The sequence below is a fragment of the Ips typographus genome, linkage group LG7, assembly GCF_016097725.1.
Source record: "Ips typographus isolate SLU linkage group LG7, UJ_Ityp_2.0, whole genome shotgun sequence".
In the NCBI taxonomy this organism is placed as follows: Eukaryota; Metazoa; Arthropoda; class Insecta; order Coleoptera; family Curculionidae; genus Ips; species Ips typographus.
Genome location: NC_138428.1, coordinates 2,757,557 through 2,771,647, shown reverse-complemented (window position 1 = coordinate 2,771,647; position 14,091 = coordinate 2,757,557). Strand labels below are relative to the sequence as shown.

Genomic DNA, 14,091 nt, shown 5'->3' with positions numbered 1-14,091 from the left:
TTAATTTCGTTTATGACGCCCTTTGTGATTATAATAAACGCTGAATTTGCCTAAATCACCTAATTGTACTAAGACACACAAATGGCAAGGAAGAGTCTCTAAGCCATCACTAATATGTGTCAAAAAATAAAAAAGAAGACTGTGGTGTAGGCATATGATATGATTAAAGCAAGTATGAGCGCAAGAAAACAGAGAATGAGAAGAGTTTGAAGAAGACCATTGCAAGAATGCGTGTCAGATAATTAAGAGGAAAAGATTGCGAGATAGAGCAGAATAATTCTGGGGATAAAGAATTGGCAAAGAGAAGTATTGGGAAGATGGGAAAACAGTATCTAACAGATAATGGGGATAAAAGAATTGAACAGAGAAAAGGAAAATCTAATGAAAGGTAGTGTGGATTTGGGAGTTTTAAAGATACGATTGCAGAAGAAATGGAATAATTGGTAATGGTGGTGATTTTGTGGACAGTACGAGGAGAGATCCTGGTCTTTTGAGGAAAGCAGGATCAAGAAAGTTAGGATTTAAGATGTGAACCTAATTCTGTCTTATTTGCCAGAATGAGTAGCTAGAGATGTTGACCAAAATGAAGAAGAGCATAAGTCTCTGTCAAGAAGAAAAGTAAAGCCTGGGATAGGAAAGATGGGTTGAGATGTACATTATGAATAATGGAACTAAAACGAAGACAATGCTTGTTGATGATGGTGGATGAACAGAAACAGAGAATGACAGGCAGAATGGGATATCATATGGAAAAAGTGGGTAAAATGGTGATTCTGTGGACAGTACAAGGAGATATGATGGTGTTGGAAACTGGCTTGTTTCAACTGATCCAAAGTATTTTGAACTACACTTCATTTTATACCTTCTCAAATTAATGCCATTAAATAAAATACACTATAGCATTTTTTATTTTATTATGTAATTAAGGGTTATTTGTATTTGTTTATTACAAATATTGATTATGATGGAAAACGCCGTTATACCAATTATATCAAACAACTTTTGACCGTAATAGCATTTGCATGTTGTTTCATTAATGGAGACTAAAATTTTAGTAAACAATCACAAGCACTGTTTTCTACAAATTATTATAGCAGTATTGTAAATAACATTTTATATTTCGAACTTTCGTAAGGTCAATATTTGTTACGAGTATCCATTATTATAAGAAAGCTTGTTTCAATGTGTTGTTAACGCAATATGGACCACAACGAGTTTTATCATCAAAGCGAACTAAATATTGCAGTAACTCTGTTTTCAGTTAAATTTTTGTTTAAATATGGAAGTTAAATCATAAATCAGAAACTATTTTTTGACACACTGTAGCTCGATAAATCCTGACAAACCCAGAACTGTAAAATACCAAGTATGTAAAATAAAAAGTGTTTGCTTTGTTTCACAGTAATATTTTATTTTTAATAATTTTTACAAAGACACAGTTTTACTTAAAAAAAAACATTTTTGATTTTTACAGTGTATTTGGCCAGTAAGGTATATTTTCCAAAGTTACTTTGTGATATCTATCATAGATCCTGCTCGTTGGACGTTTTGTTTATTGTACGTTCCCGTATTTGCGTTGAGAAGGAAACGCCCGCCAGAATATTTATTTCAATACATTCCGACGAAGCACGGAACGGATTTATAAACGTCAAAAATGCGAGTTTAAGAAAAATCTGCGCTATAACTTTAAGTTATTCCCATCTTTAGCCTCCACAATGGTCGAGGCGATTTTTATCCTTTGCACAAAAGATCGTATCTTATTTAACGCCCCTTTGATGTACGACCCTCATATTCTCGCGGTAAGTTTACAGTACAGAAAAACTTTTGCCAAAATAGAGGGAAAATCTCAACTTGCCGTAATTATCCCCAGCTTGATTTTTTGCTATTACAAAGAAAAAGGCGGTTTCCACTTCTCTTTTGTAATGGACCTCCAAGCCGGGGTATTAAATATCGAGCATCTTCGCTTTAGGTCTATCATTTTTCATCAATTCTTGTCAAACCGTTGATGGAACGCTTTATTTTATCTTGCATTGTCGGGGAACGAAGGGAAATCGGGGGGACTAAATGTCGATTGCGGGGCTCCGCATTTTGCTTATACGGTGCCCTATCGGGTTACAAATGTAATGTTTCTATCGGGTGCTTTTTTCCCTCCAGGGTATTTTTTTCCTCGTTGTTTGGGTTTCTTGGAGTAATTGTATACCCAGTAAATTGTGTCAAGGTTGGATTTCTTGTAAGTTTATTAAGAGTTGTTTATGGACACTTAGAAGATGTGAAAAACACTGCTAATGCTTCGAATAGAGAATAATTCTAAAGAAATTTTAAAATTGAGTCACTCGATTTTAAGAATTTTTTTGAGGATTAAAAGATATTTTCTTTCTCTTTCTGGTGACCTAAATGATCTTTTTGAAAGTTGCCACGAAGCCGACTATACAGGGTGTGAAAATTGAGAAATTTTGAGAAAATATTTATTGGATTTCACAATAACCTTAATAAAATCTTGTGGTCAATATTTTTAGGCGATTAAATCTTAATCTATTCCAAATTTTTTAAAATGTTATTTTTAATTCTCTTGTTTAAAATTCGAAATTATTAAATTAAAGAAATGGCGTTAGATCTAATTTTCATTTTTTGATTACACTTCAGTATACTCGGATCCATGGCAACTTTCAGATTCCCATTCTTTTTGACGAGCAGTTTACTATTTGAAGTTTTTTTTTTGTATATAAAGCTAAATTTTAAATAAAAGTACTTTAGGAATCACTTTCCATTTCAACTGTTCTGGTATGTTAATCACAAATTGATGAAGGTTACACATCAAATTACTGTGATGCTCTAACAAATCAAATAATTGCTACCTTTTGCATTTACCAACTAACGATGCTACCAAAAAGTGTGTTCCTAAACTTGTTCAGTGTAACTGTAGCACTGTTATCAGAGTGCAAGTACGAGTTCAGAAAACTGGCCTATTACAAAGTGAAATCCTGTCATAAATCGCAGTTGTCTGGACTATTTCAAAAAAACGTCGATTGTCTTAAAGAGTGTAAAGTACTGGCTAGGGAAAGAGGAGGACTGGCGTTCAATTTCAGTCCACCCGAAGTGAACCAATCACCAAACTGTCACATTCTAAGCTGTCCCGAAACTGGAAACGATTCAGCCACTTTGGTTCCACATCCAAGTTACGACTACTACAGCGCTTACGGTAGCCAAAATTGTAAGTAACCCTACAATAATTATCCTCACGACAATGTTATGGAACTTTTTTAGTGATTGGAAACGCGACTTGCGTAAAATCATTAGGGCTGTTCAGATTAACACCGAGCTATCTGAACTACACCGAAACGATTCTGAACTGTCAAAATCTGAGCGGCGACTTGGCTGACGTGACCTCAGAATATCGAACTATCATGTTGGCACAGTTTATTAACGCCTCCATGCCGAATGACTGGTACAAAGCGGTTTTCGTGGGTTTGGACGATTTGGACGTTGAGGGGATGTTCCGCAATTCTTACGGGAAACCTCTGACGTGCTCCAGGTCAGTTTTCAATCATTTGAATTCCAAGAAGATGTCCAATGTTTTAGCTTCAGGGCGTGGGCTCCTGGACATCCAAGAGCCAAACACGAGACTGAGGATTGCGTCACTTTAGACTCCGGAGGAGTGTGGAGGGTTGCAAAATGCGATAAAACCAAACTGAAAGGGTTGTGCGAACTTTTGCCTCATCCTCCGGATTTCGCAGAAAAAAATACGAAAAATGTCGCTTGCAGAAGAATTTTCAGGCCAAATAAGGCATCAGTTAGGCAAAGAGTTTCTGGTTTGTAGTTTAGTTGCTGTGTTTGATTTATGTTTTTGTTATGTACCAAAATTGCCAGAGAGCCACACATTTAATCAATCATAAAACTTATTAAACGAAAATAACCTCGCTATTCATGTCAATCAAGAGGAAATAGGTATACTATTTTACAAGAAAGTGATGAAGTTAGTAAGTACTTTCATTGGCCAATTTCAGTATTTTTGATTTTGCTGTGTTTGTTGGTGTAGGTACACCGTGAGTTCAGATTTCTGTTTTAAATACTGCAATAATAAATTTGAACCAATGTACCAAAGTGTTTGTAACTTTAACCTTAAAGAATGTTTGATAATATCTAACAAAATTATAGGGTTTTTCAATTTATGAAAATGACAGAAATAATTATAATTATAAAGAAAATGTAGGAACTGAACCCCCTATTAGAAAACTAAAAAGTTTGCTAAATAGTGACAGTAAGTGATCAAAAGATGGTAAAAAAGTAATAGCAATTTGATTAACAACGAGGTACAGAAAAAAATATGAAGTTGAGAATTTGAGTTTTTGGAAATTGAGAATTTGAATAACACAGAATTTTCCATGTATCAAACAGAATGTCTCTATACATTATGGTTTTTTTTTCCTTTTTTGGGTTGGCTTATTTTTTTTATCCCTGACCGATCCCTTCCGATAAAAACACAACGAAGGAGCCTTTTTCAATAAGGGGCCAATTTTACAAATAGAAACCTAATATCAGGGAAGTGCAAAAGTGCTTACGGCACATTTTAGCGGGAGGCGGGCGCTTCTAAATTTGATTATCCCGGAATCTAGGCGCCTCGGTCCGCATCTCAGATCGAACTTCCTTTGTTTTTTTTACTCCTTTGGTATTCGTCAATTGTTTTCAACTTAATTTTTGCCCTTATACAACATGGTATTGTGCGTACCGAGCTAAGTATCATCCACCCGCCCTACTGAATAATGTAAAATTCCGGGACATGGCATTACTTTGCCTGAATTCGAAATTAGTTGCGAGCTCCCGTTGTTAGGGTTTGGGGTTTTATTAAAAGGAGGGAGTGGAATTAGAAAACTCCCAGCCCCCGTCACTCTGTTTATGGTGTGTATTGTATACGCAAACATGTCACACAACTGTCGATATTGAAAAAATCGTAACCTAAATCTACGACCTCGCGTCCCGACGCTCCCGTTTTACCCTCCTCGCCCCCCCTTACCCCACCCGCCGTGTTGTCAACTGTGAGCGTCCCACTTCGTCGACGTTGCCATAGTGACCCGCAGGCTCCCATCCAGATGGCCGTGCCTGTCGGCGCTGCCTTCCAGAGAATCCCGACAGTCAGTTGTTCGGAAGCGTTCCGTTCGTCACTTCCGGTTCAGCGTCGATGTCCCGGAAGTCGCGCGTATACGTGCCGCCGACTCTGTTACTGGATTTTTCCAAATACATCCAAACACGGTAAGTTCCCATTACTATTCCTATAGATAAACATAACTAGTGGGGATATGACACACAATTATCCATTTCATTAGAAACTAATCCCCTAGAAATTACAATTCTATTTGAGACACTAAAATTCTGGTAATTACGGTTTAAATTACGTTTAATCGCGGGCCCTAAAAGGGTCCCAAGCTATAAAATTTAACAACCTCCTTAAATCCCATAGGTGCCTAATTACATGCCTTAATTAAGTAGCACTCGATGTGTACAAAAACATTTTTACCACGCGAAAACAAAAATGACGAAGAAATTAGACTTTTGATTTATTTTTAATTCTACCAACTTGTAAAGGGGAGTGATTATTAATTATTCCCGCTTGATTGACGGTTTTATACGGTCGGAAATTATCGGTCGACCTTTTTTTTTAATTTATCGATTCACCAGCTAATAGTGGGGTAATTTTTCTTTTTGATGTTTCGTGGCTTGTAAATTATACGTGGAACGTCCCCTTTAAAGAGTGTTCTGTCTAGTTGAAAATTTCAAAATGTTATAAACTGGTGTACTCAACGTCTTTTGTTACTCTGGATAAACTTAAAGAAACAATCTTGATGTAAAATGATATAAGAATATTATGCTAGAAACTTTAGCTTAGACAGGTAATTAGGCATAGTTTGAACCACGCTTTGAGTAGTTTGATTAACTTAAAGCTAATAGTTAGAAGCTGAGACCATAAAACAACTTAAACAATGAATAGAACATAGAACTATAGTTATAGAAGTAAAGTCTCTAAATTTAGTAAGTAATACAACATTTTAAACTTTATAATTTCTAATCATAACAACCCCAGTATTAAGACATACTTGGTGTAGAGGAAAATTTACTATAAAATTGATTCAGGATAGAATATTAACGAATGTACTTCTAACCAGAATTTGCAAAGTTTTATCACGTTTCTGCAAAAGACAAACAATACAAACTGTAGCAGCAAAAAAGACAATTAGAAAAACTATCTATTCTAAAAAACGTTTCAAAAAGCTGATATTGGAAAGTGACTAATTTTTCTTGAAAACCTATATAAGTGTTTGGTAATTAACTTAAAATCCTCAAGAAAGCCTCATAAAAACAAACTAGAGATGAATAATCTAAAAACCTACTTAATGGTTTCCAAGTTTTTCGTAGTTTCCAATCTACGGTTAGGTACATCGCTTTATAAAAACAAACCACTGAAAATGATTATTTAAGAGCATTTTGGTATGCAAAAATTTTACAATTATCTAATATACGGTTCTGTGGACATTTACGTAAAACTATTTTCAACTTCGACACCCTGTTTCTCGAAGAAATGGCATTAAAGAGGTTGAGGTAGGATATAGCTTAGTAACATAAATTACTCGATTATTTGTTGTTTCCCAGTTTTGTTATCACTTAAAGTATAGTCTGTTCAGTGACTGTTGGGTCACAATCACCAGCAAAAATCGCGATGTCGATGATTAACTGTGATTTTGATTAATTGTCAAAATGATTATAGTTTTAGGTTATAACTTAATGCACAGGTTACAATAAATTATATAGTATATGACCAAATCAATCACAGTTACATTACCAACAATTAAACTATTCTTAGAAGGTGTAAAACACTTGCAGAGGCTTCTGGCAATTTAAAACAGTTCTGGGAAAGTTTAAAATAGTTCTAGAGGGTTCTGTAACTTTTTACAAAGTTCTCGGTAGCATTTAGAGGTCTTTGACACAGTCAAAACGCTTCTAGAGGCCTCTAAAAATTTAAAACGTATCTCGGAAGGTTTAAGACTCTTGTAGAGGCCTTTGGTACTTTTAGAAGGTTCTCAATAGCATTTAAAAGTCTATGGAACTTTCAAAATGGTCCTAGAGGCCGCTGGCAATTTAAAACAGTTCTGAGAAAGTTTAAAACAGTTGTAGAATGCTCTGGAACTTTTCAGAAATTTCTCAGTAGCATTTAGAAGTTTTTGCCCCAATCAAGACGCTCCTAAAGACCTTTCACAATTTAAAACCACTTTGGAAAGGTTTAAGACACTTGGTACTTTTTAAAGAGGTTGTCAGTAGCATTTAGAGCTTCCCTGCTAGAGGTTTCTGGTATTTTACATCAATTCTTGGAACGTATAAGTTTAAATTCTGCAAAAGTCATAGTATATGACCAACCAAGTTGATATACCGTTGGAAAGCCCATTTTGCTATTTCGTTTTTTAAAACATTTATCTTTAAAATATTATTGCAATTTTTACCATACGATGTAGATTGTAAGGTTCTTTTCATCTGTAATGTTAAAAATACATGTAAGATTTTTTTTTCAAACAATCAAAAAGACAAAAGGTCAAGCGTAATTCAGAATAAGGAACTGCAATTCAGAAACCATCAAGTGTAATTCAAAAATCATCAAATAAAATTCAGAAAAATACATTATCTTTGGATAAAATTGCCAAAGCTGAAACTCCAAGACACTTTAATAAATTAATATACTTTATAATAAAAAAATAACACAATTTAGGTTACAAATTAAACTGAATTACACTTGAGTAAATTTTGTGAATTGCAATTAACAATTTCTGAATTACCTACTATTGACATAATCTGAATTACAATTAACTATTCTAAATTACCCTTGACTCTTTCTGAATTTCAAGTGACTATTCTGAATTACACTTGATCCTTTGTGAATTCCAAGATCATTATGAACTCCATCACGTTTTTTTATAAAATTTTTAATTCTGGGTCTGTCTTCCGATAGTAGGATTTGGCGTCTACATCGTGTCATTTCCATTACGAGCAAAAATCATCCAGAAAGTACGGGTGCAGATACGGGAAGGACTCTGACAACGAAAAATATGGTTTTCTGGACGATTTGATCCGATCCGAAGGAAAATATGTCTGATTGTGTGGCATGTGGGCCGCAAACCTATAAATGCAAAAGCAATCGAGTGCGAAGGGTAGAATTTGGGTTTATTGGGTTCATTCGAGGGATAAACTCGAAAACGAAAATGTTTAAATTACATATTTTTGTAATTTATTGTATGAATACAATTTTTGTGGGCTGTCAACCCACTTAGGGAGTGTTTGGTCGATAATTAAAATGGCGGTTAAATCTGAACAGATTCAGGAGGTAGATCGGAGGCAACAAGGTGACATAATTGAATGCTGGGGACGATTTGTTTTTATTGAAAGCGACGTGGTGGAAAACAATTTGTCCTCGTTCCCATGCAAATTTATTCCGAATTTATGTTAACACTGCCCGGTTGTGGGTTAAGAAAAGTGTCGAAAAAATAAGCGTTACATAATTGGACGAGGGCTCTTGGATAAACCCACGTTCGTCTTATTTTCCAGGGTGAATTTATAATCTGGCACTGCTAGATTTAGCAGTTTCCCTATCGGGAAACCCCTTTCGAGAACCGAGTTCACTATTGAATGGTGCAGTCGGGCAAAAAATGGCGTGATGCGGGTTTTGAGCCGTCAATTAGGCCATTTTCGTGGTGATTGATTGCCCGGATTAGCCTCGGCAAGTGATTATCCTGTGGGATAAATTTATCGTAAAAAATTACGATTGATGGCACGTTACAGGCGGGAGAAACTAATCCTTCTTTCCTCCTACTCGAAGTGTACAATGACAATAAAAGTATTCTTCAATGATTGCTGCTAATTAATTGCGTTGCTTATTGCAAGTACATTTTATACTTAAGTTAAAAACAGCTAAAACTGTAAAGTACTCATTTGTGACAGTTATGGTTGCTAAAATGTTTAAGCTACCCATCTAAAGCACAATTAAAAAAATACTTGAATAGAACATATTCACTATAAAAATATAAACTTAAATTTATTTCTGCAAAATCTGAAGTTTAAAACTTAAAGTTAAGGGTTACCCTGGCCTCTTTCATTAAGTATGTACCTTAAGCCTTTCTAGTTTTTAAGATGTTCCAAAATTTTTTTTTCTTTATAATAAGTCACCTAGTGTTAAGGCTTTTGTAATGCTTTAAACCTTGACTTGTCTCTTTTTTTAAGAAATACATTTACCTAAAACTTTCCTTCTAATGTAAGCTCCTGAGGAAGGGTTCTTTATGGGTCCGAAACGTTGCACAATGCCTGCTAAAGGCTGAATCAAATTTGTTGTGGAGAAGACTGTGGTGTCGTATTTTTTACACCTTCACTGACAGATTATAGATTTTTCCTTCAAATTTTTAGTATTTTTTATTTGCTCCTGCTTACTTGCTGACTCTTGGAAATCCTTACTTTGATTAATCGATTGTTTCCTCACCCATACATTTATTTTTTTTTCAATTTATTGCTTTATCCCTCTTTGTTATTAGTAGTCTCTCTTATCTTCTTAGGCCATTATTTATTGTTTCTTTTTGTTTTCTAACTTGCACTTTTTATGTTTACAATGTTACTCTCTTCACATTCTTATTTCTGGTTCCTGTTTCATCACTATATCACTTTTTTATATTTTTTTTTTACATAGAATTTCCAAATTTTAATTTACAAACTAATGAATTTAACACTAATTAATGAATTGGACTTAGACTAGAGTTAATTCAATTATTTCAAAGCTTGTGTTGAATGATTATAGTGCTCTAAGTATTTCCATAATAATCTAGATATTTAATTCAGTTTATTATCATTTTACACTGTTCTTTTCATCCTTTCCCTTATTTTTACTCTATTTTTTTTTTTAGTTTTGTCACTATGTCATTTACTCAAATTTCTACTGTGGCTTAACAGATTTATTCAAATCTACCATTTAAAGCATGTCACATACATTATTATGAACGTGTGTAATATTTTTGAATTATCTTGACAAGACATCTTGCTTCAAAGTGTATCAGGCCAAATTTGGCATTTGAGACTCGCTTATTTTTGTGTTTTATTGTCTAACACATGTTAACATGACAACACTACTGCTATAGTTTATTTAGAAGAACATTGATGTGTTAAAACCAAGTCTCATATCACTGGACAATTCTGGTCAACTTATCAGTTACCATTCCTATGACTTCTAGTTTACTTACACTTTACTATCTTTTCTCTCTAGCCCAATCACAGATACTATCTAGAAAATCTCTGTTTGTCTGCGTAAACTCAACCACTTATTCTTGTAAAGTCCTATTAACTTGTCTTTAATTCCCTGACCAGTTATTCCAATTGACAGTATTGTCTTTACAATTTACAGGGTTTGCCTTAGATGTTCCTCTTACAAATCAGTTTCACTCCTATTATTCCCGTAACGAATTCGAACGGCTATCGGTCATTATTTGTTGCTACATTCCGATGAATTCGCCTGGACATAAATCGTCGTCGATCGGAGGCCGGACGCCTTTGATATGCAAATTGCGGACAAATGACCGCGCGGTCCTGATTGGCTCCAGGGGGATAATCCAGGTCGATATCTGCAGGTCTATATTTTACCGATTCGATGGAGATTTACGACCGGATCCGGCCGCGGGCCGGAAATGATCGACGGCCTAGTCCCGGTGGACTCAAAAAAAAAAGGTGCCGATTTTTCGACTCTATCTCTATTAATCCGCACAGATCTGATAAATTATTTTATAATCTTCTGGAGTTAACGGAGCGGCGGGAGATAGTCGATATTTTTCTGAGGGCGCATGCAAACTAACACAGACAGGCCATTTGTCACTGCTAACAAAGGCCAGGAATGGATTAAGTGGAGCGGGAGGGGTGGTTAATGGTTGTTTGTGGAGAACGTTCAAAACGGTAATTGATATTTTATTTTCGACCGCTCTAGCAGAATTAATAAATTGTTAATAGAGGAAATTAGTTGATATGCACGTTTACATTAGTTTAGTTTTAGATTTTGCAGCCTGATCTGTTAGGTAAAAGTATAGTATGCTATAAATTGATTGACACTTTAAACTGTTTTAAATTTGTCTATTACTATAATCTGCGTCCAAAATTTTAATATCTACATTATAAAGCCAGAAAATTAAAATTTAGATCTCAAATCCAGCTTCCAATTAGTGATAAAAAATTATATTCCAACCCATAAAATCTTTAGTTTTTTTTTTCGATAAATCCACAACTTTTACATAAGACAGGATAGAGCAAAATAGACAACAAGAGAAAAGTCCTCAAATAAAATGATGAATTAAAATGAAAAATTAAGATTATATCTCTGAGTCAATTTCTTCGTATTAGCTGCTCCCAAATATTACTACAGTGTTCTATAAATGTCTTCAACAATTTTCTACAAATTGTCGCAGAATCACTGTGAAAGTTCCGGGGTGCTCTAAACACTATAGAAAATCTTCCAAATTTTACTCTCTTCTTACTACTTCTCTTACTTTCTTCAAAGTTTCTTAAACCTTTAACAATGCTTGTAAAACTGTAAGGGGTTTCGAGAATCAATGTAAAAGTACCAGAGAGCTCTGAATACTAATCAAAACCTTCTAAATATTGCTTGCTTGACAAATAACGGAGATATGCTTAGTTGAAGTTGAATTTGTTGATTTTGAACATAAATCTGTTCTAAAAATGGGGAAAATGTCTTCATAAACCTATAAAATGACAAAATTGACATGGAATCAGTTACAGATCATATTAATTGCAATTTTTTAACAGTTGTGATGTGTATATGTCTATTTCAAACATAAACTTATTTCAATCTGTCACAATTGTGGTAATTGTCAAACACCACTCCATAGAGCCCCACGAGAAACCACGAAACATGCTTAAAACCAATACAAACAGCGTATAAATCATATTTAATGCTTTTTATAGGTCTATGAGTTGTTTTGAGACATATTTCAACTTGTCGTAGAAAACTGTCAAACATTTTTTCCATAAACCTATAAAATGGCAAAATTGGCAAGAAAACAGTACAGTAATCAGTTACGAATTATATTAAATGCATTTTAAAGTTTCATAAGTTGTTTTTTTACAGTTGCGACGTGTATTTGTCTATTTCGAACATACTTCAATCTGCCACAATGGTGGTATGACTGTCCTAAAGCTATAAAACTACAAACCATGCTCAAAACCTATACAAACAGCATATAAAGCACAATAACTGCTTCTTTATAGGTATGTAATTGACAATGTGTCATAAAGATGGCAACTGTCAAAATCTTAGCCATATAAAGTGATAATTGGCATTAGAACCAGTGCAATCAGTTACAGATCATATTAATTCAATTTTATAGTTTTATGAGTTGAAGGTGTATTTGTCTATTTTAAACATGTTTCATTCTGTCATAAACTTAAAAAAAAACATAAAACATTTTGTTTTCAAACAACAACTTTGTTAATAATTGTTATACGTTATGGTTGTGCAATACGAAGTAAAACCACATTAGGTTAGGTTACTCTGTATCTGGCAGAAAAATTCTGGAAATTTAAGTACTACTTAAAAATTATCCCAATTAGAACGAACCGGTTACAGTACGAGAAAACTTCTCAAACGACTACAAATTGAAAAGTTTTACCCGGATTTACTGGTGGCTTTTCAACAGAAAATGTGGGATGGCAAAAAGTGGGTCGTTTGGAGGAAAATGGGTGGCAAAAAACAAATGTTGTAATTACGTGCCAAACGCAGGTAGGGGGAGTAAAAAATCGGCCAGTGCAAAATTGTATTGCAAACCCATCTCGGTGACAAACGCGTTCGCATGTGCCGACGACAGGAAAATGTAGAAAAATGGCAATATTGCCAACGAGACTAATGGCCTCCCGATGAGAATTGTGACTTTATATTTTTTAGCCTGGATTTTTGGTAAAAACCAGTTTTTTTTCCAGTTGTCACGATAAAAAACCTTTCCAACTAGTAAACTTCCTTAGCCCGGTAAATTGCTAAAGGAGAGAGACTGTCAGCGGGTTGTTACGCTTAATTGGTTTACAGGAGATAAACTTCCTCTGGGAGTTCGGTTGTAGCGAAGCAACACAAAAAAATAAGGAATTTTATTCTTGTTGCTTGGCCAGTTTGCACCAAATCGTCGGTTTGAAATTTTAATGAGCCGCCGGCGCTAAATCAAATCATTTCCTTCCTTTTAGTACCAATTCCATTAAGACTCCATTTTTGCCGTAAACGTCGTCTCCAATAAAAGCAAACCTCTTTATTTCCTCCACTTCCCGAAGTCCGACGATAAAATGCCTGTCTCGAAAATCCGGACAAATATTAAATATTTTCGCTGCGAGTTCCTTTATTTTACTTCGGAGCAACTCAAAGGGGGGAACGGATGAATATTTCAGCAGTTCTTTTACTTTTACCCGTTTCCGACCTCCACGTCACGTTTATATATCCCCATCCGTCTATTTTTTTGATTAAATCAGTAATAATATTCCGAAATATATTTTTGGAACGTGAACAGTACTAAAAATACCAATAATATAACCTTTTGAATTATCGAAAAGTTGATTTATAGATTATTTGTTATGTGGGTTTAAGGTCAATGTTTCTGACATTTTGATAGCACATGATTTAAAAAGATTTAAGGCAGTTGAAGTGAGTTTTGTCTTCTGAAGATGTGTCTGCGGTGACTAGGAAACACGAAGATCTTCAAAGTTCCACAAAGAGAAAATTTTAAAGTGACCTGGAGACTTTGATTTCATGAAATGTAATCTAGGAATGGTTTACTTTAATATCAATAATATTAAATTTGTAAAACGTTTATTAGAGACATGGAGACATGGAAGTTGAGAGATATACATAGTTCACTGGAAAACTACCAAAATGTATCAAAATACATTTAAAATGTTTAAAAAAGTTTGGAGTAAATGAATCCTTTTTACATGACTTTGCCGAAAGTTCCACAATTTCAATGACTTTATTAATGATGATTAATTCAAGGAATTTCTTTTTATTACATAGCAAAAATAGTCTTTTCAAAACGA

General features: G+C 34.5%; 1 protein-coding gene across 2 annotated transcripts; it reads left to right on the top strand.

Annotated features, from left to right (window-relative positions):
* The first annotated feature begins 2,768 nt into the window (after positions 1-2,768).
* LOC145732022 (lymphocyte antigen 75-like) lies at positions 2,769-4,101 on the top strand. 2 transcript variants are annotated; one of them, XM_081984048.1, is made up of 3 exons: positions 2,769-3,211; positions 3,265-3,532; positions 3,586-4,101. In XM_081984048.1, the coding sequence occupies exons 1-3, from the start codon at positions 2,878-2,880 to the stop codon at positions 3,815-3,817; spliced, it is 834 nt and encodes a 277-aa protein (XP_081840174.1). In that variant the 5' UTR covers positions 2,769-2,877; the 3' UTR covers positions 3,818-4,101. The 2 variants fall into 2 exon arrangements, with proteins under 2 accessions (XP_081840174.1, XP_081840173.1); XM_081984047.1 differs by having other exon boundaries at positions 2,772-3,211; positions 3,580-4,101.
* The last annotated feature ends 9,990 nt before the right edge of the window (positions 4,102-14,091 follow it).

Excerpts from the sequence above, each read along its gene's own strand:
- LOC145732022 (XM_081984047.1), top strand. The coding sequence starts at position 2,878 with ATGCTACCAAAAAGTGTGTTCCTAAACTTGTTCAGTGTAACTGTAGCA. Across the intron at positions 3,212-3,264 it reads CGCTTACGGTAGCCAAAATT|TGATTGGAAACGCGACTTGC; the intron begins GTAAGTAACCCT and ends GAACTTTTTTAG. Across the intron at positions 3,533-3,579 it reads AAACCTCTGACGTGCTCCAG|CTTCAGGGCGTGGGCTCCTG; the intron begins GTCAGTTTTCAA and ends CCAATGTTTTAG.